Source organism: Parasteatoda tepidariorum, chromosome 4, assembly GCF_043381705.1.
Source record: "Parasteatoda tepidariorum isolate YZ-2023 chromosome 4, CAS_Ptep_4.0, whole genome shotgun sequence".
Taxonomy (NCBI): Eukaryota; Metazoa; Arthropoda; class Arachnida; order Araneae; family Theridiidae; genus Parasteatoda; species Parasteatoda tepidariorum.
In genome coordinates, this window is record NC_092207.1 from 39,260,963 (window position 1) to 39,288,638 (window position 27,676).

A 27,676-nucleotide genomic window follows, 5' to 3' on the forward strand; every position below is an offset into this window, starting at 1 on the left:
GTAGAAGTTAGATTTTGTTTTCTTGTCTATTAAATTATTATATCGTAGTTTTGGAATCTGGCATGGCTACTTCAACAATGGCGACTGCTGTTGTTGTAGGAAGTCGAGAAATTGTGGTGGGTTGATGTGATTCGCATCGCTATATTTACTGATCCTAACTGCAAAAGTGTTGATATTTGTTATATTTTGCAGTTATACTTTATAATTAAGCATGATTTTTGTTTCTTTGTGGTGAAATAAATACTATCTTTTGCTGTAATTCGAAACTATACCAAATCTAAATTTGTCTCGTGGACTGTCACGTGACATGTATGTTTGTATGTTGTGTTGTATTTTATGATGGCGGCTTTGATTTGTGCATGTTTGAAGAAGTAACTTCGAAAAATAAAATGCATAAAAATATATATCGCCTAGATGAAATCAAACATTCACATTCATCCACAAAGGAGGTATTTCCTTATAATCTAGTGATATTTAGGTGAGAAATCTCTTTAAAAATCGAGTATATGTCACTTCATCTATGTTCCATAACAACGTCGTGTGTGATCATTTATTCTTTAAATGACTGTTTTAAGGAATTATTATTAGATGATTGTTTTAATAAAATTTAAATTGTTATATTTATTTATTTCCTGTTCAACTCATTAATACTAATTTATATTTGGTGGTTCGTTCTTGATAAACAGCTTTAGGATTATGTTTATAATACTAATGTTTACATTATTAATTGGAGTGATTTTCATGATGTATGTATTCATTAATAAAATCAAGCAGTTTGGTTATCTCTCTCACTATAAAGAATATCTTCGAATCGTTACGCTTTATAAGATTTATAATATTCTTACATTTTAGTTGAAAATTATATATGACCTGTTTTAATTCCTATTATTAAGTACTGACAGTTAATAGTTGTTTTTTTTTTATAAAAAGTAATTGTTCTTGTAAGAAAATTTGTCAGATTATTTGTTAAGAATATAATTATTATATATTATGTATTATTATATCTAATAATTATATATTATGCTTGTAATAATAGTGCCATCAGATATTTAACATTTAATGGAAGATTATATTTTGACTTCTGTTGGTTTTTAACATAATTGACCAATTTTTTTTTTAATTTACTAGGTTGATATCTTAGAAAGCTTCAATAATATCAATTTATTTTTGTTAGTGGTATGTCCATAAGTTTTTCAAACTTTATTTATATAACAATTATATTCTGTCATGAACAAGTAGAGCATCACTTTACTTCCATTTCACATATGTATTGTATATTTTTTACTATAAAGTAAATTTGATTGACTATGCATGATATTTTATATCGATATTAATTGATAAGCAGTTTGTGAAGTTTTTTAATTAAGTTAAATGCTGAGGATAGGATTCGTACTGATTGTTAATACTTTCTTATTAATCTTTTGGTTTGTTTTTTTATTGTTTGTAATCGAAGTTAGAGCATTATTAAAGGAAATCTATTTTATGAATTGTATTTTTTTAAAGTTGTATGTTACTAAGCCATTTTCCGCCAAAACAATTTTTGCATTGTTAGTCTGGAAATAGAAAATCAGTGATAGGTACTTTTATAATGCAACCTGCAAAATTTGGCAAGTGTATATATGTATATAGTACATATATATCACAGTATTTAATTTTACAAACATAAAATGTCTTGCACAATTAGCTTACATAACTTTTTGTTTTAACAAAACATAACAAGGATTCTTATTTGTAAGGATATTTTTTATGGTATTTAGATAAGAATAATATGTAAGTTATGATATTATTGAAACTATTAAAGATAATTGTTTTAAACTATTTTTCACTGCTTGCATATTCTTGATCAAAAAATCACATAGTATAGTTTTTTTAAAAATTATATCTGAAGAGATCCAGATTTCTCTATTGTATCATCATATGATTTATTAGCAGATGATTAAGAAAAATTATAAAAAATATAATTATACCTGTGGAATATTTTTCCATTGCTTACCTCTTAAAAATATTTTCTTGTAATATTTATTTGTCTTTCTTTTCAAGTATTATTTTCAGCTATCATGTTTTCGATTTTAATATTCCAAATTAAAGATAGAAGGCAATGCTATTTTATTATGAGATTAAACATTTATATAATAAACTTAAAGAAAATAGCATCAAATTTATTTACGGTTATGCAACTGTAAAACAGTCTCTAAGATGTACTTGCTTTTATAACAAGCTATGTGCCAAATTTGTGTACAGTCAACGTGCACTTTTAAAATAATAAAACCAAAAAGGTAAAGCATTATTAAAAATTAACTACTAAATAATCTCTTAAATTAGTTTTTATGTGTCTGACATTTAAGTCCAAATTCTAGACAAATTACAATGCTAACCAAGCAAAATGATAAAATTTATATTTGATTGCAATAGAATCAAGTATTTTGTCTATTTTAGTATAATTAAATATTTTAGATTCTTTCATTAACAATCATCAAGAACCAAAAATTATTACATAGTCATTGTTGAAAAAAGTAAGCAAGAGTCTCTCTACTTAATGATAAATTATAAACTTTGAATTCATAATTAATGTTTTTCTGTATTTACTTAGGAAACAATTGAAACTTCTGAGTTAATTTATCGCAGAACTCTAAAACTGATTCTGATATTATAAACTAATATAGAATTCCTTTTTATTACCTAAATAGAATGAACTGTTTTGTTGCTAAGTTTTTCTACTACCTAACCAGGGTTTAGAAGAAATTTGGGTCCCTTCACAAAATATCTTTTCATAAACGCGGACCCTTCACAGAATATTTTAACTTAAAAACGGACCCTTCACAAAATAATTTATCTTTTAATCAGACCCTTCACAAATTTGTTTATCTTCATTATTGTTTTGTTAATCGAATAAACCTTTCCCAGGAGGGGGGGGGACATGTAAACGAACTAAATTTTGTCTTTCGCAGACGCTTCCTCCTTTATTCGTCCGAAATTAATATTCTGCGTTCAGCAGTAGAGGCTAAATACCAAATATTTATATGTTGCATCGCTAGTTCAGTAGCTGCAGTTGCTGTTTATTTTTTTAAATTTAATTTTTTTGATTATATACTTTCAGTGTTGAGCGTAATCTTGTATGTCTTTACAATTTAAAAACTCCTTGAAAAAGTTTTTTTGCAATAATGGACCCTATTTGCACAAATTCACAAAAACGGACCCTGGTTGAATGAATGTGACTTAACGTTTATTTTATATTCATAAATTGCGAGTAATTTTTTCACAATTTTACAAAAACGGACCTTTCATAAAATGTCTGGACAGACCCCTCCTAACAGAGTTACACAAATGAAACAAATCAATACCTTCTATATAAAAAATAATAATACAATTAGTTTAAAGAAGAAAAAAAAGAAATAAACTAGAGTAGCTACATAAAATTTAGAAATTAGCTTCCGAATGTTTCTATTTTTTGAATGTTTTCTAGTTAAGAATAAGTAGCTTCCCAACATGGAAGTCTGTAACCTAGCCTATTCTGCATGTATCACCTACTTGAATTAAGCTTTTTTTATTGGCAATTTTGTTAAATATAGAAATAACTCATAGATCTGTATCTATATTTCTGTTTATAAAGTTCAGTGTGTCAAAATTAACTGTATTATATATTTTGTTTTATAGATCTGTTTATAATCGAGCCGTCATGTAAACTTTTTTCTATTTTGTTTTATTTAGACAATTTTATGATAGACTATGGAAAAATATGTTAATAATTTTTGACTCACTAACGTTGCTCGTAATTATTAAATTATTTATGGTGCTCAAAGTGTTTGTATAATATTGTATAATAACTTGTAAGATTACATTCTTACAAGTTATTATACAATATTTTGTAAAATTGTCTCCCTATTTAAGAATTGTTTTAGCTTCATTTTAGAATTTAAATTTTTTGCAAATAAGTTTATTTTTATATTGAAGACTAATTCGTTTATCTTTTCTCAGATTGTTTGATGCTGACATATAAATAATAATGGCATCATCAGCTAAACGAAGAAGTAAAGGTAGTAAAGGTTAGTAATTTGTTAAGTAGATGATTGTGTTTCTAAGTATTATGTTTTTTCTTTGTCTTTTTCTTTTTTTTTTTATTGCTGCTCGTGCTAAAGTAGTCATATTGGTATTATAGTGTTTGTCTTTGGCACTAGCAGATGTATTAGAATAATTTTTTTTAAAATTGAGTATTAGAGTGCAGTGATCAAACATGAATACTAGATTTCAAAAGCAAACCATTTTGATTTTAAGAAAATATTTTAATTTTATAATTAGTGAAATTAATAGTGGTATAAATTTGGTAAAGTAAGTGACAGGTCACATTTTTTTAAAAGATTTAGTTCTGAGTGTAAAAGTATTTTATCTCTTAACTGTATAGGCTTTGTTAAATTTCTCAGCTTGTAATAGATTTCTAACAAAATACTTTGTTTTAAAAATAGAAACAATTAAATATTTTAATTATGTGTAAAATGAGTAACTTAATAATCTTTTTTATTTATTTATTTATTTATTAATTTTTTTTAAGAAAAAGAATGTAAGACGTACTAACTTTTTCTGTTAAATAAAGTTCTATTTAGATATAACTTCATTTTTTAAGTATTAAGAAAAAGTTATTCGAGTACCTACTCTGTTTCAGAAAATTTTTTGAATTCTCTCTCTGTAAAAACTGCTTGATGAAGAAGGTATAAACAATCAAACCAGTCTAAAAAGTTATGCATTTGTAGTTTCTGGGGGTAGGAAAACAGGCAGGATTCTAAGCATCTAATATATTTTAAGTATAAAAACTGGGTAAAGAATAGAAGGATAAAATGAAACGATTGAAGTGCAGTCTGTGAAGTAATCTAAAATGGACTACATATGCAGTTCTGGAGGTTGGTGAATGATAGCGAGTAGGAGCGAAAAAATATTTTAAAGTAGCTAAAATAGGGGAGCGCAACCTTTTTGAGTGAAGGGCCACTTGCACAGCAGGTTGGCCAACAAAGGGCCGCACATGTATTGAGACATGTTAATGACAAATGCAGTAATGTTTATTTAAACATTAGCGTTCTATTTCTTTATCAATAAACTTTAATATATTTGTAAAAAATTAAAGGTGTTCCATTTTTAGAATTCACTCAAAAATAAAAAAACTTATACTTTTTTTTACAAAAAAAATTGCTATTTTTATCATATGAACAATAGATTTATCAAAATAAATAAACATTGAAGAGAAGAAATGTTTTTTTTTATCATANGTCCCGCAGTGGACTGATCGTTAAGACACAGTTCCCAGCAGATCACCGAAGTCAAGCATCACTGACTGCAGTCAGTGTGCGGGTGGGTGACCACTTGGATCCGTCTGCGTAGGGGCCGAGAGTGTGTGGTATTGGTCCTTGTTAAACCGTTCTACCGTAAAGTGCTCGACTTCGCATGCAGGTCGTCGGGCTACCGAAACGGGGGTGCCATCCCCTCTGCAGAGGATCAAAATTGTGATGGCATGTCGTCTGATCATCCTCAGGGATGTTTCCCAGACCGTCGCCAATAGCCCATTCTGCAGCTCTAGTGCGGCGTAAATGAACAAATCGATAAATCAACCAAACCAGTCTAAAAAGTTCTGCATTTGTAGTTTCTGGGGGTAGGAAAACAGGCAGGATTCTAAGCATCCAATATATTTTAGGTGTAAAAACTGGGTAAAGAATAGAAGGGTAAAATGAAACGATTAAAGTGTAATCTGTGAAGTAATCTAAAATGAACTACATATTCAGTTCTGGAGGTTGGCGAATGATAGCGAGTAGGAGAGAAAAAACTTTTTAAAGTAACTAAAAGGATATGAATGAAATGATAGTAATGGACTTAATATAAGAAATTCTTTTTTAGTAACTGTTCTTTATGTTTAATGCTAAATGCCTTTAAAAAAATCTACCTTATATGTAATACCTTAATATCTCATTTTTAAATTTTAATTATACTACATTATTTTGAATATTATTTAACTTTTTTGTTCATAACTTTTCAGCCTCAGATGGCAAAAGGAAGAGGAAGTATAGCGGCAGTGATGAAGATGGGCCTGGTAATATATAATTTTTTGTCTACATAATTTCATTTTTAAATTTTATGCTTTATACATGTAAAATTACTGTTACATATGTTTCATAATTGAATTATTTCAATGCTAAAATTTTTTAGAATATTTAAGAATTGAGCTACTTTTAATTAAGGGAAAAAATATTTATTAGTGTTTTATTTGGTGTTTATGATGAAGTACTTATTTACTTGTGCACTAATGGATTTTTAAAACCAACTTAAGATTGACGGATGGGTATTTTGGTATAAAACTGAGATAAACACGATAAAATTTGACTTATTTTAAGCCAGAACACTGCACTTTAAAGTATTAAAGTGTTTCTTGCTATTTTGTTCTTGTACTTTAAAAAGGACTGAATATTTATTTATTTTTAATTAATAATTAGAATAAGATAAGTCAATTGCAATATAAATGAAGTTAAGAAAGAGTTAAAAGTTTTTCTTACAAAAAACTTCTAATTCCTGTTTACTCTGAAAAACTTTGTATTTCTGGGAGTTCTTTGTATTCTTTATTAATTACAAAACACTACAACCTAATCAATTTACGTTAAATTTTCAATCTGTGTTAAACAGATATTATGTCTGTTTCATTTATAAATCGGACTCAGTACAGGTTCTACATTATTTTTTAAGATTTTTAATTGTAGCATATAATGTTAATTCATTATTGGATAGTAAAGTTATACAGTAGATAATATTTTATACTAGTAAGATTAATAATAAATATAAAGGGAGAATAGCGATTTTTCCCCTTTACGAAAATTTAAAATGAATTGTGCATTTTATATTACTCTATGAGAGTTTAATTTACAAATTTAGATAGAATAATATTTATTTATTTATTTTAGCTTATCTTTCATCGAAATATGCTGAACCACCAACATCCAAAATTTACAATAATCGCTTCAAACAGAGTAATCATCCTGATCAGGTAAGATAAAAGTTTGATCTGCTAATTTTTTAAATATTTGTTTCTATTGATTGAATTATCTAGTTACAGTGTTGAGTTTAAAAAGTACATCCATAATTTTTTTTAAAATCAATTTTATTATTTTTCAGCTGTTTCGAGCAGATCTTATTAGTGCCATGAAAATGCCTGATAGTGAACCTCTAGCACCAGAAGAATATGTTATTATTGAAGATTCTTGGAGAACAGATTGGGAGAGAGGTGTACAAGTTCCTGTTAACCCTGATACTTTGCCCGAACCAACCTTTAGGTAATAATTGTTTCCAGTCAGATTGTCAAGTGATAACTTGACAGGAATTTTTTAAATTGTTTGGTAAAAAAAAATTAGTGTTAGAATTAAAGAAAAATCTATTTGTTTACATGTACTACCTCTATAAGTATTTTACTTACCAAAACACTGAGCTAAATCTTCAATATGCTAGCTAAGTTTAGCTTTATTGTGCTTAATGATAATGTAATATAATATTAACTGAAACCTTTCCTTTGATGACAAAATTTTAACACAGATGAAATGTTACAACATTCTTTTGTTGAAAATAATAAAATTAAATTCTTGTTTAGAGTGTAAAAGTGTTTCTTTTTTCTTCTTTTTTTTGCTGAATTGTTTTTGTGGTTTTTCTGCTACTTTATTTGGTATAAAACAAATTTTTACTGAAATGTACTCTTAATGTTTTTTTTTTTTTTTTTTTTTTTTTTTTTTTTTTTTTTTTTTTAAATCAGAAAAGTCTTAGTGATATTAAATTACCTATAAAAAAATTAAACTAACATTATGAGTTCTATTAAGAAATTTTGCTGAAACTTAATTGGATAACAAGTTTTATTAGAAGACTTGTTGTAAAATATGATTTTTTTTGTTGAAAAATTCAGGTAATTACAATCATGATTTAGATTCTGGTGCAACCAGATTTAAAAGTATTATTTTTATTTCACTCTTACTATTTTTTAGCTGTATTTTTTCATTTTTACATTATTTATTATTTCATATTTATATTTTCATTCCTTGGTGATTTATTATATAAGATTTAACTCTTATCACTTTTTTTTCTATCTATGCTTATTCTGAAATACACCTTTTTGTTTCTTTCAAAAAAGTTTTTTAGAATATTGGGCATTCTTAAAAGTTAATCCTAAATCTTATCAAACATTACTGTTTTTTAGCAAAGTAAGATCGATTACTTTAACAGCTACATGTGCATTTTATTAAAACTTTATAAGTGTGGTGTTTCTACTGTCAAAATCATTGATGTGATCATTCTGAAAGGTTCATTATTCAATAAAATTTATTGAGTTATAAGTGCATTGAAAATTTTAACTTTACAACAGTTGGTCTGCGATGTTCTCCAAATGTACCTTTCATGATAGAATATTAGTATTAATGGAAAGGAAATGCTAGTCCATACAAATATGTGATTTTTCTTTAAGTATATGAATCTTTGTTGTTAAAAGAAAAATGGCTAACTGTCTTATTTCATTTAGGATATTCCGGAAAAGAAATAAAGATGCCCATTATAAGCAGTAAGTACTTCTATTATTGACGAAGTTTGAAATTTCATGACTCATTCCCGGTTTTTTTTTTTTAGTGGAAAATTAGACTTTTAATTCAATACAATTTCGCAGTTTGTGTTATTTCTTTTTGCATGCGTGAAATTTGAAGAAAAAAATTTAAAATTTTTACCTACCTTATACTAAAACAGGTTATGGGAAAACCTACATTTTTCGGGAAATTTCATTTCAACAGAAAGAAGTCTGAGAATTGCCAAAAAAAATTTTTTTAATGACTAATCTTAGGATTGGAACAAGCTGTCACAGACATTCAAAGTAAAAAATTCTAACATTCACCGCCATAAATCAATTCAGAATAAAGAAAATAAATCAAAGGGTAGTTGAAAAACAGAAATTAAAAATATCAAGTTACTTCCTCGAATTATATTTTGATTCGCAATGCTTTTTCTATTAAATATTATGTCTTACCTGGTCTAGAGTTTTTATTAAAATTCCATTTAAACATTTGGAAATGTCCAGTGATTTTATTTCTTTTTCTTCTGACTCAACCCAATATAAATTTAATTTATAAATTCATAAAGGACATTTAGTGAATTGTTTACAGTTTCGCTTATAATATATTTTAAAAATATGTTTGATTTATATATATGATATGTATTTAAATTTTAAAATAGAACCAAAATCCATATCTTATTATTAATTCTTATTAAAATTTTCAGAGACAAGAAGCTGATTCGTTTTACTCGTGACTCCCATTTTGACCCATCAATTCATGTCATGAGTTATATGAATACGCTGGCTGAACAAATCTGTCGTTATGATATGGATAGTGTCGATTTTCATTGGTTAACTTCGATCAATCAGGATAGAGAAGATTATGGTAAATTAAAATTCATATTCTGTATTTTTAATCAAAAATGTTTTGTTATCATAGTTATAGATATTATACTATATATTCGGCAATCATTTTGCATGGTTAAAAACTAAAAAAATTTCAGTAACTAAAAGATATTACATGTGATCCTTACACGTTTTCACTGGTATGTTTGTGTGTCTCTGTTAGATTTTTTTTTAAAAGTTAATGAAATAAAATTAAACTGAAAATTATAATGCAATAACTTTATTTAAGATTTAGCACAGTCCAAAGCATGAAAGCAAAACAGCATACCATTACCATATCTGCCAACTTGTACAGTGTTTTACCTGACCGTACAGTCAAGCTTTAAAATCGTATGATTGCGTAAAAATCACAGGATCGTATGATTTGCTAAAGTTTACTGCTAGATATTTTTAGTATCTTATTCTAAAAGCTTTCCTTGCATAATTAAGTCCAACAGATTGTAGCACTATGCGTTTTGTTATGTTTGTGCACTAGATTTTAAAATAGCACATGTGATGATATACGCATGATGAGACATTAAGACTTGTCAGAATGTGTAAATAAAAATGAAAAATTAGCAAGTATTTTGTGTCTAGAGGTGATGATGTAATACTGGCCGAAGTGTATGTTACATCATTCATGTTCATTGTAGAGTATAATCCACATCTTAGTGTCACAGATCATGCAGGCCCATTATTTAGAAATAGGTTCCCTAAAAGTGATGTTGCGAAGCATTATGGTTCAGGACGAACGCAAACTGCTATTGTGTCCAAAATAGCAGATGTTAGAAGTGCTTCAATTGTAGAATCACTTCGGAGGCAAATGTTTGCTATCGCTACTGATGACAGCAACGATACAGATGCTCAACTTTATCCTATACTTGTGTTGTACTTCGTCACAAATATCGGCAAAGTTAAGGTATCGCTGCTGAAAGTGCTGACTTTAGAAGCAAGTTCTACAGGACGGATTAGTGGTAATTTGATGTTAAATACTTAAAAATCTTTAAATATTTCACTGGAAAATTGTTTGGCACTTAGTTGCAATAATGCGCTGGTGGTAGTTGGCTCAAAGAATAGTGTCATTGCTGTAATAAAAACAGCTAATCAAGAAATTTTTGTATTTGGCTGTCCTTGCTATTCAATACTCATTGTTGCTCAAAGAGAGGCGGCTTCTTTACCTGTTTCAGTTAGTAATGTTTTGTGTGATATTTTTTTATTTAGAAAATAGTTAAAAAAAACTTGAATTTAAAGCTTTAAAAGTTTTGATGTTATTACACACAAAATTTTAAAACATAGTTGCACAAGGTGGCTCTCTTTGAGTGGACGCTTAAAGAGACTCCTAGAGCAATGAAATCTTCTGTGTGGTTTTTATAAGGATCAAATAGATGAAAAGGACAAATGCAATAGTCTTAACTACTATTACATACCTTTAAAAAAATCGGCAAAGGTTAGAACGAACATCTTTCTGATAAGAAAAGACCTTCAGATTTAGAAAAACTTACAAAGAAATTGAAAGGTAATTCTTCAACAAAATCTTCTAAACAGCAATCAACTTTGACTAGGGAAGTACAAATGCTTCTTTCTTTCATCGGATGTCTGCAAAAGCTTGTTCTTTATTTTTAAATTTCATTATCCCATTTTTTGATAAACATTAATTATCCTACTGTCTAATAAGCCAAAAATTCATACTTTAAATTTTATTAAATTTATTAAAAGCTTTTGTTTCAAAATTTATAAGAGCAGATATTATTCATGAACATAAACTAGATATCACTCATAAACATTAACTTTGTTTCAGAGAAACAAATTAATATCAGTCTTAAAAATGGAAGAGAAGCAACTTTTCTATAGCAATATAAAAAATATTATATTACTGTCTGCAACTATTTATGGCAGAAATTTCCTTTGAAGAAAGAGTTTTCACTGTCTGCTGAAGTAGTAGATATTGAAAAGTTACACACAAAATCATTCAAAGTTGTTAATTTCTTCATGAAAATATTTTCCATCCATCTGTGTTAACTAGCTGATGAAAAGAGATGGACTTTTAGAGAAATTCAGTGATTTGCGAATTACTGATTTACCTTCTGTGGTTTAACAAGAAATAAAAACAAGACAAAAATGGGATTTCATTTCTAAACTAGCATCTAGTGATGTATATTTCAGATAATATAGTTGGATAGCAAAAATCATGGTGGCTATTTTAAGCATTCCACACGGCAATGCTGGATGTGAAAGGGTGCTCAGCATTGTTAAAAGGAATTCGTATAATGTTTTTTATCTGATAAATTACTAGAAGACATTCTAAATGCCAAAACCACTCTAACTGCTGGATGTTATGAGCAGACTATCAATAAAGAATTTTTTAAAAGCAACTAAGTCTGCTACATATGAACATTTAAGGCTATAATTGTTAATTAAGTTTAACATTGATTTAATTTTTTTCTTTTTTTTTAATTCTAGAATTTTGAAATTGTGATAAAGTATAAATATTTATGTAAAAAACAATTGTATAATAAAATAGTCAGGATTTAAAAAAAAAAAAGTTTTTTTGTTATTGTTTTCAAAATGAATTTTTTTTTTTTATAAAAATTAGCAAAATTCACTAGTGTATTTTCAAAGGTTTTATAAATTTAGTAACAGATAGTTCTTAATTTTGTTTTAAAAATGTCCTTTAATAACACTTATAATACAAAGTGTGTTATACACACTGTATAACACACTTTGTCGAGTGAAACATTTGCTCAGAATTGCAAGGCCATGCAGATTACAATGTTGGCAGGTATGTATCCCTTCTCTTGCAATAAACCACTAAAATTCGTTTATGGTGGTCTGAGTGACATTTTAGTGGTCTTGGACCATTAGTAGTAAAGTCAATCTATGTGTTACACTTTTTTTTTAAATATATATACACTCAAGAGCCAAAACATTTTGACCACCTCTTAATAACGAGTTGGCCCACCTTTAGCCTGCAACACAGCTGCACTGGTATTCAGCATAATGTTCCTGGAACCACTCCAACACAATTTGAGTCTTGTGACATGGGGCGTTGTTGGAAAATTCCATTTCCAGCTGGAAAAACAGAGGCCATGTAAGGGTGCAACTGGTCCGCAATGATGTTCAGATACCCTGTAGCATTTATGGTCTGCTCTACCATAACCACGGGCCCAGAGACGTGATGAATGACAAACCGTGATTAAACTGACTAAGCAACTCTCTCCCACTGATCCATTCCCGGGCCCAGCGCAGGCGTAGTTGGCGATGACGCTTGGTCAGCAAAGGCACACGAGTGGGAGGGACGTTTGCTGCGTAGCCCCATATCCAACAGTGTCTGCTGAACAGTGTGCTCTGATACTATTCTACTTGACTTTGCATTGTATTGGGCTGTCAGCTGAGCCACTAAATTTTAAAGAAAACGCTTTCGAGAATGCTTTTAGTTACATAGCAACCAGTGTTTTAGTTTTTTTGGGATACTGGTCAACTTCATATGGATCAACAGTCTCACAACCTTAACTTTTAAAAACTAATACAGGAAATTGAACTATTAGTTTTATGAAAAATATATTGTGCATTAAGTGGTAAGAATGTTTTCATGCTTAGATAATCTTATTTTTAAGTTAATAATTTTTGCAAATTGCTTGCTATCTAATAGGTCTTTCTCCTGTTGAAGAGAGTTTCTTTGAACAAGTTATTGAAGAATTTGAAGTTCAGGTAATTACATATTGTAATTATTATATTTACATAAGCAGTATGATAAATAGTATTATTTTTATGTACTAAGATGTTGTGCAAACTCTTTTCTTATTTGCCTTCAATTTATACTCATTCAAGTCTATGATAATTATCTATTTCTAATACAAATTTATTTTAATAATATTAGTTAAATTTTTTGTCACATATAACATTGTTTCGACATTATGAAAATTGAATTCCAATCTTTATATGTAAAGTTATCACAAGTTTTAATTATATTCTCTGCTACTTAATATTTCTGTGTGTTCCATGCAACTTCAGAAATTAGAAGATAAACAACAAAGCATTTTAGTGGGAGAATTAAATGAATGCACTTAACGTAGAGAAGGGAGAAAAAATACTGGTGAAAATGATTTCTTTAAAAGTAGCTTCACCTTGTGATACTTTCCTTTAAACACTTCATTTCTCCGTTGCCCTTATATTTGAGTCATAAATAAAAGATTAAAGAACTAGATAATAGTAATTTTCAATCCTTAATCTCAGTTCTGCTAATTTTTTTTTAAAGAAAAGAAAAAAATTAATTGTAAAAAAAAATCACCTAATGATTGTCGTCACAATTAGGCATAAGAATGGTTTCTATGTTTTTCTGTTGTATCTCAGATTATCGAAGTACAACTTTTATTTCCAATATTTTTAAGATTTATTCTTTTCTTACAACAATTGTTAAAAATTTAAGAAATGTTGTTAAAGTTTTATTTTAATTTCTAGGCATATGTTAATTTTCAAGAAGCAATAAAAAGTGAAGAAGGCTTAGGCGTTGAGTATGATGAAGATGCCATCTGTGATGTTTGCCGATCAGTATGTTTTAGAATTTTTATTTTTTATTCCTTCATTTTTTCTGAAAAAATGTTAAAATTTTTTTAATGCAGGAAAGAGATTTATCTAAAAAACTGGAAATTGTTTTTGTAAGACTGTATTCATGAAGCCAATTTTTTCCCATTTATACTTTAAATTTATTGTACTTCATTCAACTTTATTGTAAACCAAGGTGAACCAATTAAAACTCTGATAATTTATCTGAACATACTACTATCAAAATTGTTTAAGACAAGGTGTTGATTTGATGAAAAATCATTAATTGCTCGAAGATTCAACAAATTTCTGCACATATACAATTTCAATAACAATGCCAGAACATCTGATGCTCTCAAGCTGGCACATCTCACTGGATTTGTCACTGCTAAAATACGCCTTAATCAATTAATCAACCAAAAACCAAATGGATATCATGTCTATATGCTTTTTTTCTCTTTTTATAAGTAGATAATAATAATAGAGTAATTAAGTTTGAATTGAATATTGTTTTTAATAGTATAGTAACAATAAGCTTTTTTTAAGAATAATTTTTCTATTTTTTGTATCATTTACCAATTATATGAATATTTCTTTTCTTTTTGGTAATTATTAATATTTACAAAGAAAATATATGTTGAGGTTACTTTTTTGTAAAATTTACAGAGTGTTTGCTCCCTCACTTCAGTGTTTTTTGCTATTTTGACTTTTATTTCCTTTGTAATTTTATTTTTTTATTAGATATAATAGAATTTTGTTTTACTTACTTCGCACCCTGAGAAAAGATGTTTTTATTTCCATATTAAAGTTAACAACATTTTGGACATTTCGTTATACAAGTCTAGAAAATTTTGATATCCTGTAATAGTTGATGTTGCAAGAGATTTTTCACTTAGTTTCGTAGTAATCAAGAAAATTTGCTTAACCTGCATCTGATAGTGCTAAGTTCACATTATTCTATGTATATATATTATATTAGCAAGCTCACATATTTTATGTGTTATATTTTCTAATTAAACCTTTTTTCTTTCTGTAGCCGGATTCTCAGGAGAATAATGAAATGGTGTTTTGTGATTCGTGTAACATATGTGTTCATCAAATATGCTATGGAATAACAAAAATACCTGAAGGTAGTTGGATTTGTCGAACCTGTGCTCTTGGTATCAGGCCTGCCTGTGTACTTTGCCCTAATAGAGGAGGAGCCATGAAAACGTTGAGGTATGTTATATTTAACTTGTCTTGTTAGATTTCTAGAGGTTCAAAATAGTGCTCTCATGTGTGTAACCAACATTGATACATCATTTAATTTTCTTAAAAGATTTTTAGAATTACATTGTTTAAAAAATTTTGAACCATATTTTGGATTGTTTATCTTGGTCCAAAAAAATGCTCTTGTTTGGTAGTTTTAACAACTGTTTTTATGTATTAAAACTTTTTAATTGTTTTTTTTCTTTTTCTTTTTTTCCAAATTTTTTTTTTCTTTCTTTTCGATTTGATTAATTAAGGATTTATGCACCATGTTGCATACTATTGGAAACATCTGCAGTAAATAATTTCTTTTTAAAAATTCAACAGTCTCTTACAAATTCATATCGCTAACTCAATCGCTTCAGAAACTTAAACAACTTTTAAAAATTTTCTGCTCTGAGACTCAAGCAGATTCAAATCCTGTGCATCACTTAAATGCATATGATTAAATATAAAATTTTCATTTGGCCATGGTTTGTAAATTTTTCATCAATTCTTAAGGATAGATTTTTTGGTCAAAATATACTAAACTTCTCTAATTTGTAAGAATAAATAAATATTCCTTAGTCTTATTCTTTCTTAACTCTACAGCCCTTGGTAGGCTTTTTTTTTACAATAGAATTCCGTGTCACTGTCTCCCCAGATTTCTTTTTCCATTTTTTTCCAACCTAAACTTGACTCAACCATCAGCTTTAGTCATCTTTTTTTTTATTATTATATGATTTTTCTTTCATGATTTTTTTAGACTTGTCTGTTTCCTTCATTCTTTTCTGTATTCTTTCAGCTTCAAGAAATTTGTGTATTTACTTTCAATTAATTTTTTTCCATTTTAAGGTTATATCTTTATCTCCAATCTCCATATGTTATTTTCATTAATGATTCCATAAGTTCTTCTAATTATACTACATTTAAAATATTTTAATATATTTTCATTTTTTTTTTGGGACAAAATTTAGGTTTTAGATCCATACGTTAATATTGGCCATATTAGGGTTTCATATATCTGCTTTTTACATTTTCTTGAGATTAATTTACTTTTTAGTGATCTATTATTTACAAATACTGCTTTATTCCCATTTTGTATCTGTTTATTTATGCAGTCATGAGTTTCAAACTTATTGTTTTTATTTCATTACTGAGATACGGTATTTGTTCCCTTAAAATTATTTAATTAAAATTCCCTTTTTAATTTATTTAAATTCAAACCTATTTTATTTGCTTTTCTCATTAGTTCTTTTATTAGTTGAATTAGTCCATTTTTTGTTTTAGCAGTAAATATTACATGGTCTCTATATGTAAAAGTTTGTGTTGACTTTTTGAATACATTTCTTCATTGATTTATGTGATACCCAAATGCAAGGCAATGTTGAGCAGCTCTGCTGAGAGTGAATCACCTCGCTTAACATCTTTGTTAAACTCAAATGCATCTCCTGTTCTTCGAGCTATGTAATTATACTGGCCTTTGTCTTTTTGATTGTTATTTTTGTGAGTTTTATTAATTTTGATGCTGTCAAATGCTTGCTTTAAGCCGATAAAATGCCTACATAAATCAGTATCATATTCATAAAACTTTTCCATAATCTGTCTAAAGCTTCAAAAAGCTGATCCACAGTAGTGGATGCTTTATTCCACAAATTATTTTTCAACTTTTTATTATTTTTCATAAGCTGACCCACAGTCTTAATCCACATTGATGCCCTTCAAAAAATTTTCTACATATTTCAATTTTATTTCAGTATTAACAAACTGGAAAGTATTTTATATGTTGTATTTCAATTTTTAATTATATTTTCCATTTTTCAGGTGTGGTCAAAAATGGGCTCATGTAGGATGTGCTGTTTGGATTCCTGGAGTATCATTTTTTAATTTTATCAAAATGGAGCCTATAATAAAAATATCTCAAATTCCTGTGAGTAATATGAATTTTTGTTACTGTTTTATTAATTTAAACATTGTTTTCTATTTTAGATTGTGACAATTTTGTCAATTGAATGGATACAGTATTGAATAAATTTTTGTATTAATGTCCTCTTTTGAAATTCTTTTTAAGGCATTGCTAAGCTTTTTGTATCTCCTTTAAAAATCATGAATTAATTAATGAGGAACTTTTTTGAAATTTTAGACTTTTTTTTGTACATTTTGGTACCTGAAAATAACTACAGTTGTGTTTTAAAGACCCTGAGGTACTGATCATGAAAAGTGAAAACATGGTAATTTTTGGCAGCATTATTTAAGTTTATGGTTCTCCCAAAGTGCTCACATATTTTTTTTCTTCCTGACATACATTTTGATTTTCGAGTATTCATCTGATTATAATTTACAGTTCACAAAATATTTACAATTTATGTTTATATGTTCGTCCTCAACATTTCACTCAATAAAGCAGTAGTTTTTAATGGTTCATCAAAAAATTTCTACTGGTCCACTTTTATGGTGTGGTATTTGTGTATCTTTTATAATGCTAGTGATTTGCTAGCTTATAGAATAATTATATGATTTCTGACAACTACTCTTAAAAATTGAAACAAAATTTAAATTGAAATAGGAAATTTTCTTAGTAGGAAAAGTTTTTAATATATTGGTGGGTTAACTACTATAAATCATATTTTTTAGTGCAATTTAAGCAAATAGAAATAGTCTAGCTAAATTTTTTTTTCTTATTTTATTCTTACTTCATTTGTGAGGTGCGATAAGCTCCAGTAATTTGAAAAAATTGTATAATTATTTGATTTATGTATTTCTATTTCAAAATTCAATTCGTTAATTCACAAGCTTTTTCTATTAAATCCTGGGAAATTAGAATAAACTTTTTCATGGATACTGTAATGCTGGTTCAGTGATGGAGAAAATAAATTACTCAATAAATGGAATTTGATCAAGTATACGTATAGGGACCTATTCTATCTTTAAATTGTAATAGCGCATTGAATAATTTTAAGTATGATTGATAAAATTACGTAAGAGTTTATTCTTATTATATTTTACATTTTTACTAAATTAAAGTGAATAAACCTTGCACATTCTTAAAAGTATTAATTTTTATATTAGAGAGTGTGTTTTGTGCAATCTATAATGATTTTTATTTTGTTTTCATAGGCAAGCAGATAGGCAATTAATACAATAACACCCAGAATAATTTTAGATATGATAAATAAAAATATGGAAGAGTTTATTTATATTATATTTTGCATGCTTATTAAATAAAACTGAATGAACCTTGTGCATTTTTAAAAGTATTAATTTTTATGTTGGAAAGTGGACGGGAAAGATCTGTAACGATTTTTATTTTCTTCTTATAGGCAGGCAGATGGGCCCTTATTTGTTCAATCTGTAATGTTAAAACTGGAGCCTGTATTCTGTGTAGTGTAAGTTTATATTTTTTAAGATTTCTGAATTATTGTTTTTTTTTTCTATAATTTATTTATTTCTTAGACAAGTACTAAATTATTTGTATCTTCATTGGAGAGCAAGATAAAAATAATTTAATAAATATTATAATTCTACCTATGCCCTCCTAAACTTAATTTTTCATTGTTAACTTAGGGTCAGTTGCAATTTTTCTATCTTTTCACAATTTTATTCATTTATAAATAGTTGGCAATCTATGACAAATCATTTTCTAGTTATTTTTCAATATATTATGTATTAAAAACAGAATTTTTGAAAACTTCTGTTTTTTAAGTAACACAGCATTTAGGTAATGTAAGTGTAAACTATATGAAATAAATTAATTCTAGAATAAAACTTCACTTTTTAAATGTTACATTTTAAATACTTGGTTTTTATTGATTATATATTTGCTTTCATGTTTGATTGTTTTTAATGTTTTCATTTTATGTTTTTAACAAACTTTTATTTTAAAAACATGCTTTTAATTAGCCTAGGTCTGCCGAAATTGAAACCTTCCAAACTTTATTTAAATCAATTTCTTTTTTTAATTTCAAGATAAAAGTTTTTTTTTAAAGTTTTTTACTCTCAAAATAAAAAATAATTTTTTTAATTTGTATAGGCATAATTTATTAAGTGTGATTTCTTGCATTGAATAATAATAAAACAAGTTATTTTCCCCCAACCCTTTCACTATTTTAATGTGATATAATTCTAAATAAATAAATCTAATTATATTTTCGTTTTTAATTATTATTTGAATCAGTTTTTATTAAAAATACCCCATACCTTAAACTATCAACTGTTTATCCTGTGCTTGTATAAAAATCCATTGAAACCTGATTATAATATACTTATATTCATATATTAAATTAGCAATTTATGTTATATATCCCTGCACGTGATATACTTACATATATATTCAATTAACAGTTATAAGGTTAAGGTTGCCACCTCGACAAATGCGATAAAAACGTAAATTCAGTAAAACAAATTGCGTTTTGGCAAAAATATTGACAAAAAGGTACTCCTACCAACAAGAAAGATAGATTCCCCTCTATCCTGAAAATTACGTCAATAAGAAAATTTTCTGGACAAATCTTGCATTTTTTGTTCAACACAGTAATTTCTGTTCGATACTTGGCTTAGCTAATTAGAATTATATTAATTCTTTATAATCTAAGCAACAAGAAAGATTCTGCAAGTATTAGAAACAAAAAACCTGTACAATACAGATTCACATGTTTGATGCCGAATCACGCAATGCCACGTGACTCTTACAGTTTGTGTCAATAAAGTTGTTTAAGTGGTAGCTAGATGCATGTTATCATTGAACTATTTTTGCAGAAAATATGTTTTCTCATGACAATAACATATTGTTTTTTAAAATAAACTTATTGTAAAACTAAAATCGTTGTTGAAATAAGAAGATTTAATGATTTTAACTTTATAGATTACCACTTTTCAATGATATATTATAACCACCTGCACTGGGCTGGTAATGACTGTGTTGAGCCCCAGTCCAAATTTTGATTTTAAAAAAAATCCCTGTGTGTAGTATAATAATCCATAAATCAGAATGAAGCAGAAATAATTTATTTTCCGCAGGAATTCTTTTTTTTCTTCTGAATAATTACATTACGACAGTGAAAAATAAGCAAAATAGTATCCTTTCATTTAAAAATAAGACTTGAATGAAACGTTACATTTATGAAATATGTGTACTTAAAAGATAGTCGGAATCTAAAAAATCTAAATTTTACTTATGTTTCTGATCTAGTCTAAGAATTTATCAAGAATTAACCCTAACTTATTTTTATTTATTTTCCTCAAAAATGATAAAACATCTACATTTTTCATCCTACCTCCAAATGACTCTTGATTTCGATTTTGATGTTGGAGTTTTCAATGGGGGAAAAAATTAATCATAAAAAATTAGGGAACATATTAAACTGACTTTTGAAGTTTGGCTAATACTTTTGATGTCCAGCTAATTTACTGGTTAATAATTAAGTCCTTACTGCTGGTCCTGAATTTATCTCATACTTTACTCACATATAAGTTACAGATGAGCTTTTTATTGTTTAAAGTGATTAAAAATGTTTTTTTTTACTAGCTTTTTAAATACAAGCTCAGTAAAACATTATCGATAAGTACATCCTTTTTATGCATCCAAAATCATTTATTTTTTAGTATTCTCTTAAAATAAATGCCCTAAAGGCAAGAGTGTACCTTAATTTTTTGATACCTGTTTAATTTCAAACAATCTTTTAAACAACTCCTTTGTGTCCTTTTTTTTTTAGGAAAAAAATTGCAAAGTTGCATTTCATGTGACTTGTGCTTTTAATGAAGGTTTACAGATGAGAGCCTGCGTCAAAAATGCTTACACTGAAGATGATGAACTTAGAGTAAGATATGCATTCAGTGTTTTAAATTATCATGCAGTTGAACCTTGATTGATTGTTTCTCATGGGATCATTTATTGTTAATGCTATATACTGAAAAAAATCACTAATGAGGAACAGCCATATATATCAAATAATAAATCTTCAATTAATAAATTTACAATAAGTATAAAAAATTTTATTGTAAAAGTCTTATTCTAACTGCAAAAATATATTCTAGGCAAAAGAAAAATAAATACAATTATTTTTTTATAATCTTTAGAAATTTCGGTTTGAACATACTCTTTTTCTTATCTACGCAAAAAACATCAATTTTTAGCATGTGAAGGACTACTGTTCATTTTCTGTAAGGTTATGGGAAAATAGAAATTTCCACAATTGTTTCAAAGGCTTTTTGCTGATGTTTGAGCTGGTTATGGTTCCATTTTACCATCTTCATTGTTACCGCTTTGCTCTTTTTTAGCTTCTGCAACCGTTCCTTAAATTAACCACAATTCCAACATTTTCATCATAACATCAAAGTTAATTTTTCAGGCATTTTTACTAACCATAATTAATCCTCATTTTACTTTTCTATCATTATTGTCGGGAGTTACTTTTTTTTCTTCTCAAAACGAAATAACTTCATTTTATTACTTTTTATCTAATGTTGATGAAACTTCTGAAAATAGACATAATCTTCTATTTACTAAAACGATTTAAACTGTATTAATATTATAAGAAAAGCATTCGTAACATGACTATTAAAACAAGACGATTCACATGGGAAAATGAAAAATGCAGAAATAATGGATTGAGGATTAACTGAAAATGTTTGTCAAGTTTCATTTGTTTTTATTTCCTTTAATGTTAAAAAAAAATTATAATTGTTTTACAAAAAGCATGTCTATATATTTCTTTGTTATTCTAGGCTTTTTGTAAAAAACACAGCAATAAGAGGCCTGGTATGTTTTCTGATTCTGAAGAAGAGCATGCTGTTTTAAAACGAGATTCTTTAAGCAATGAAGAAAGGGCTAATCTTAGACAGTTGAAGTAATTGATTTGAAGATTAATCATTTCTATGTAAATTATTCATAAAATGTCAAGTTATTTGAAATGTTTAAAATTACCATTGTAGGAAGGAGATTTTTTCTGTAATAGTGAAATATATATTAACTCTTTATCTTTTTGTAATTGTAGCTAGCTGTTGTTTAATGAATTCTTTAACTTGTCTACTTGACCTTTGGAATTAAAACCTTTTTGAAGAACAATTTCTTGTGATTTTAATATTTTATCAGAATTTGTCTGGCAAAAATATAACGGAATTAATGGTCCCATATATTTACTTTTTAAAAATAAAAACTATCACTCCATTTTACTAAGAATTTTGATATATTTCGTGCATATATTAATTGTTTGAATGGAAAATTTTTTATTTTAACAGCACTTTCTTTTTTTTTTCTTTTTTTTTAATTTTTATAAAAAATGCAAGTTTTTTGTCCTATGATTTATGGAATTGGTGTTTGATAAAATTGATCAATTTCTGAATTTTAATTTTGACAAATCAAAATGTATTGCCCTGTACACAAGTTTAAGAATAAAAAATTATAATGTATTCTTTTAATTTTAGTGTTTTAAATGGTGTCAAAATTATAGTTTTTATATAAAATAAAAAAAGAATTCAGTATTGAAATCTTATTAAATTCAGAAAATTTTTCCTTAACAAAATCTCATATTTGTATTTTAATTTCTATTTTTTTATAGATATATTTTTTTACTTGTTATTTTATTAAAAATTACAACTACACTGTTTTTAAATGTATTTCATTTTTTTTCTTCTTTTTTTTTGTTATGGTTTAATTTTTGTCAATTTGATTATGATTCAAATCATTGAAATTTATCGTGAAAAAATTGAGGATGTTATGATGTTGACTTAATTTCCCCTCCTTTTTTCTAAAAGGATATCAGAAAAGGAAGCTGAATTCTATAATTATGTTAGTATTGATGATATTGCTGAACAGTTTGAATGTGATAAGAGTGAAATCGAATCAATCTTTTATTACTGGAAACTCAAAAGAAGGGTATTTATTTCTTACTATTTCAAATTTTAGTGTTTATAGCTGAATTTTTTTAAATCTGTTTTTAAATTATTTACAAAAATAAAATATTTATATTATTTTTTAAGGCAAATGCAAATCGTCCACTACTTACACCTAGAGTGCAGAACCTGGAGAAAGTAACTGAGGAAGAAAATTCTCCTTTCACTTTCATGAAGAAACTCGTTCTTCGACGAAGGGACTTAGAGAGAGTAAATAAATATATTTTTATCACTTTTATTGTTATGAATTTTTTTTATTTTTTTAAAAGTGTTTTATGGTTTGACTAATTTGAATATTTAATTTATTCACATCTCTTCGATGTAAATTTTTTTTTCATTTCACAAGAGTAGTCAGGACAAAGCTTATTTGAAATTAGCTATTCCTATCCATAATTTGAAATGTGTTAGCATAATTTCCCTTCATTTAAAAGTTTTACTATTTCAAAAAAAAATTTAGAATATTTAATATATTGTTTTTTTGCCATGAAATAATCCTAAGTATGACTTGAATCTTATTTGTCAGATGTCAACAATCTTTTATAGAATTCTGCTTTTTAAATGTAATATGAGTTAGTCTTTAACTGTTATTATTTTGTACATAATAATAACTTAAAATATTGTAATAATAATACTAATAAATACATTAGCTCTTCTTGTTATCATTACTATTGAGTAATGATGGAAATATATCGAAGTTACGATGCAATAATGAAAAGAAGACATAATGCTTGAAATTTTGCTTTTACACTACTATATGGAAGTTCATTAATTGTTTCCTAAGAGATTATTACTTTTTGTCCACTTCCAATCTTTCAGACTATTTTTTTATTTTCTTTTTAAAATTGGAATTGCATTAAGTAAGCCATCGTTGCACAGGGGGAGGGGCACTTGCTTCCCAATGAGGTGACCTAGGTTCGAATCACAGTGATCGCTGGTCTATACGAATTCCACACCTGGCTCACACTAACCACAGTGTTGATGAAAAATATCCTCAGTGGTAGGAAGATCACAGGTTAGAGTCCCCTTGCCATCAGGCTAACTGTGAAAGATTTTTGTGGTTTTCCTTTTTATGTAACGCAAATGCGGGCTCGTTTCATCAAAAAAGTTCTCCATGAAGGCAAAGTTTCTCGCTCCTAATCCTTGATACAGAAGTTTCCTTGTCTTGTGGATTGAGTTCAAATTTACAAGGCTATGGAGTGGAACGTTGATAGTCATAAACTTAAAATTGCATTGGTTTTTCAATGATGTGGATAAAGTAAATAATTGTATTAAGTGTCTTCCTGCCTTTTGAATCCAGACAACACATTGTGAATTTTTTGATCTATGACTGGTCATACTAGCAGTCAATATGTTTTGAACTCTCCTGGTTCTTCTTCAATATACTGCATGAATGATCTCTCAAATCATTTTGTCTTAATTCAACTGTATTTATAGCCAGAATTTATTTCTACTAATATTTATTTATTGAGAAAATAAAGATTTTATTTACTTAATGTGTGCTTATATTTTTTAGGCAAGGAATCTGTGCTACATGGTCAAGAATCGAGAGAAACTCGTGAAGAAGTGGTTACAAGCCAAAGAAGAAATTTTTAACAAACAAGTTTCTATTTTGCGCAAGCAACGTAAAAAGTTGACAGAAGACCAATTGAATGCTGTTCTGAATGCAAACTGTGGCGATCTTGCTTATGATAAAAAGTATTCTGGTGTTAATGGTCCTTCACCTAACATGGTTAGTGTTCTCACTAACCTTGTAGGTGAAGATTCAGTGAGGACTAAGGTAAATGGCCAGGTGAAACCTTCTAAGAAGAATGAAAACCGTAATTCTGTGAAAACGCCCAATCCATATGCTAAGCATTATTTAAATGGTTTATTAGTACGAACTCAAAGGTTTCTATCAACTGCTAACAAACAAAGAAAAGTGCAATTTCAAAGTGATACCTCATGTCAGGAAGAGACTGATAATTCAAACTGTAATTTTCAATGTGATGCCACGAATTCAGTCAGTTGTGATGTACCCATTGATTCAGATAGATTATCCCATGACCAACATTTTTCATCTGAAACAACAGAAATTATTTCAAATAAATTTTCAGAGGATGAGAATTTTCAAAATACATGTGCATCAGAATCATCTCATTTTAGTAAAAACTGTGAAGAAAATGCTAGTTCCAGTTCAATCACATCTCCTGAAACCGACACTCGTTTGTGTTCTGCATTTGACAAAAGTATTGTTGAAACTGACTCAGGTATTGATAACACAAATGGAGATGTTGACTCAGCAAATTCTCCTGCCGAATTAAATTTCGATTCAAATGTTGTGATAGAAACAGCTATGCAAAGTTCTGATTCTGAGAAATCCTTTGATGAAATAAATTTTCAGTCAAATGTTAAATTGGAAGATAAAAATTCTATTTATATTTCTAACGATGTAAATACAGTTAATATAAAATTGGAGGAATCTGAAGTAATATACATGCCAGATTTCGATGTTGGGGCAAATTACAAGATGGAGCAAACAGATGATGCATTAGTTGTTAATGAAGTTTACAATCCTTGTGATACCGGTATTAAGCAATTCGATTCTGCATATAACCCATATGATCTAAATTCTGATGCTAATGTTGTTATTGAAGACTGTATATATGATGTTGAGGTTGGTTATTCAGACACTCAAATGTACATCGAAAGTGACATTGTAAATAATACTAATCAGGATATCTGTGATAATGAATATGATCTTGACTGTAAATTAAATCTCCAAAGTACTGATTTTAATTCTGAAACTAAACAGTCGAAAGATATTAAGAGTGATGAGCTTAGTTCTGTATCTTGTAACGATATTAAAGATAAGGAACAGCTTGATAACTCTCAAATTCTGGATAATAAATGTTTTAAACAAGAACCCAGTGAAAATTCTTCATTAGCAAAGTCATCTGTTGAAAATAATTCTACTTTATTTACCAAAACTGTCTCTTGCGATAACTCTGATGTTGAAGCAGAGAGGAAAACTTCAAAAGAAATTCATAAAATTAAACCTAAGAAATTCAAATCGGCGAGTATTACTAAGCAAAACATCAAATCTGAAACGCACAAGAAAATAAATGACCTTCTCATAAGTACTGGTTCTAATCATGTATCTAATACTTCAAAAGAATTTCTGTTAGGCAAATTGAATGTAGAGTTAGAGGAATTGAATCTGAATCCTAATAAAATTGAAGATAAAAAAATGGAAACCAATGCAAACTCAACTAGCAATACAAATACTGTAAATTTTGATACCATTGAGAAAACTCTTAAATTGGAGGTAAAGAAAAATAATAATAGAGTTTTACCTCTTCCTTATGTAGTGTTGAAGTCTGATGATGTTGTCAAGTGCTTGAAAGAAGGCGATTCTGTAAAATGCTCCAAAAAAGTAAATAATGTTTTAAGCTACAAACCATCTGAAGGCCTTGATAAATTGAATCAAAAAGATAATAAGAAAACTAAAGTGAATGGTCTTGTTAAAAAGATTTCCCCGCATGATTCTAATTTAATAAAAAAAGTTAAACCTGATAAAGCATTTGTTAAAGGATCTCCTTTGAGGACTAATTCGCCTACACCAGTGAAAGTGTCAGAAAACTGTATACTTAAATCAAGTAAACCATCAAAGCGGAAATTCAACCATGAGTCATCTTCCGTATTTTCTAAACAACCAGTAGGGAAATTAAAAAGTGCAAACAATCTTTCATCTGTTAAGCAAACATCATCAACTACTAAGTGCCAGGAAAAACTTAAATCTTCGGAAAAGAACGAGAATAGCACCAGAGTTCAAGAAAAGATTGAGAGTAATTCCAAACATCCAGAGAAAGTTGAGAATAGTTCCAAACCTTCAGAGAAAATTGAAAACAGCTTCAAGCCTGTAGAGAAAATTGAAAGTAGCACCAAACCTCCAGAAAAATTTGAGAGTAGCTCATCAGACTCAAAGAGTTTGCCTTTTACATTTGATAAAACTTTGCCACCCATTCCCAAGAAGGATTCCTTCCGAGGCTATAAAATACCCAAGAAACAACCTCAAACAAATAAACCTGAAGAAAATAGTTTAGATTCCCGAAGAGGCAGTGTCCCTCTTTCTCCATTGCCTGACATTACTCCAGTTAATTTAAGTGGTTATCAAAGCAAAACTTCGTGGAGGAAACTTGAACCAAGGTCTGAGAAGGTCACCTTCAACAAACCACCACCTGTGAGGACTAATGATATGCATTCTCATGAAGTGCCATCAGAAAGATTAGTTCTGAAATTGACAAAAGACACAACAGATCCTGAGTCAATGCGTTGGAAAGCTGATCCAAATTCATTTGATCGGAATAATTGCAGACGGAACTGGAATAATAGACAGGTTCCTCCTCTAATGCCTCCCCCTTTTCTTTCTCATTTACCCCAATTAGGTGGAGGTTCATGGCCTCATAGGGCTAATCAAGTAAATTTCAGACCAATTCATAACAATTACTCGCATGGTCCATTTTCATGACGAAAGTTTACTTAGTTATTATATGTGATAACCAACTGCACAACATTGTCCCCTTTAATAAAAATTATCATATCTGA

General features: G+C 28.1%; 1 protein-coding gene across 2 annotated transcripts; it reads left to right on the forward strand.

Annotated features, from left to right (window-relative positions):
- Positions 1 to 63: 63 nt before the first annotated feature.
- On the forward strand, positions 64 to 27,676 carry LOC107437577 (uncharacterized). 2 transcript variants are annotated; one of them, XM_043051802.2, is made up of 17 exons: positions 64 to 478; positions 3,976 to 4,043; positions 6,017 to 6,070; positions 6,933 to 7,015; positions 7,144 to 7,301; positions 8,528 to 8,566; positions 9,274 to 9,434; positions 13,083 to 13,141; positions 13,892 to 13,981; positions 15,012 to 15,193; positions 17,027 to 17,132; positions 18,523 to 18,588; positions 20,914 to 21,018; positions 21,926 to 22,047; positions 22,955 to 23,075; positions 23,180 to 23,302; positions 24,606 to 27,676. In XM_043051802.2, exons 2-17 carry the CDS (start codon positions 4,004 to 4,006, stop codon positions 27,597 to 27,599), a joined length of 4,503 nt encoding a protein of 1,500 aa, XP_042907736.1. In that variant the 5' UTR covers positions 64 to 478; positions 3,976 to 4,003; the 3' UTR covers positions 27,600 to 27,676. The 2 variants fall into 2 exon arrangements, with proteins under 2 accessions (XP_042907736.1, XP_042907737.1); XM_043051803.2 differs by having other exon boundaries at positions 74 to 116.

Coding starts and splice junctions, on each gene's coding strand:
- LOC107437577 (XM_043051802.2), top strand. CDS start 4,004: ATGGCATCATCAGCTAAACGAAGAAGTAAAGGTAGTAAAG. Junction 15,194..17,026: donor GGAGCCATGAAAACGTTGAG/GTATGTTATATT, acceptor TCCATTTTTCAG/GTGTGGTCAAAAATGGGCTC. Junction 23,303..24,605: donor GACGAAGGGACTTAGAGAGA/GTAAATAAATAT, acceptor TATATTTTTTAG/GCAAGGAATCTGTGCTACAT.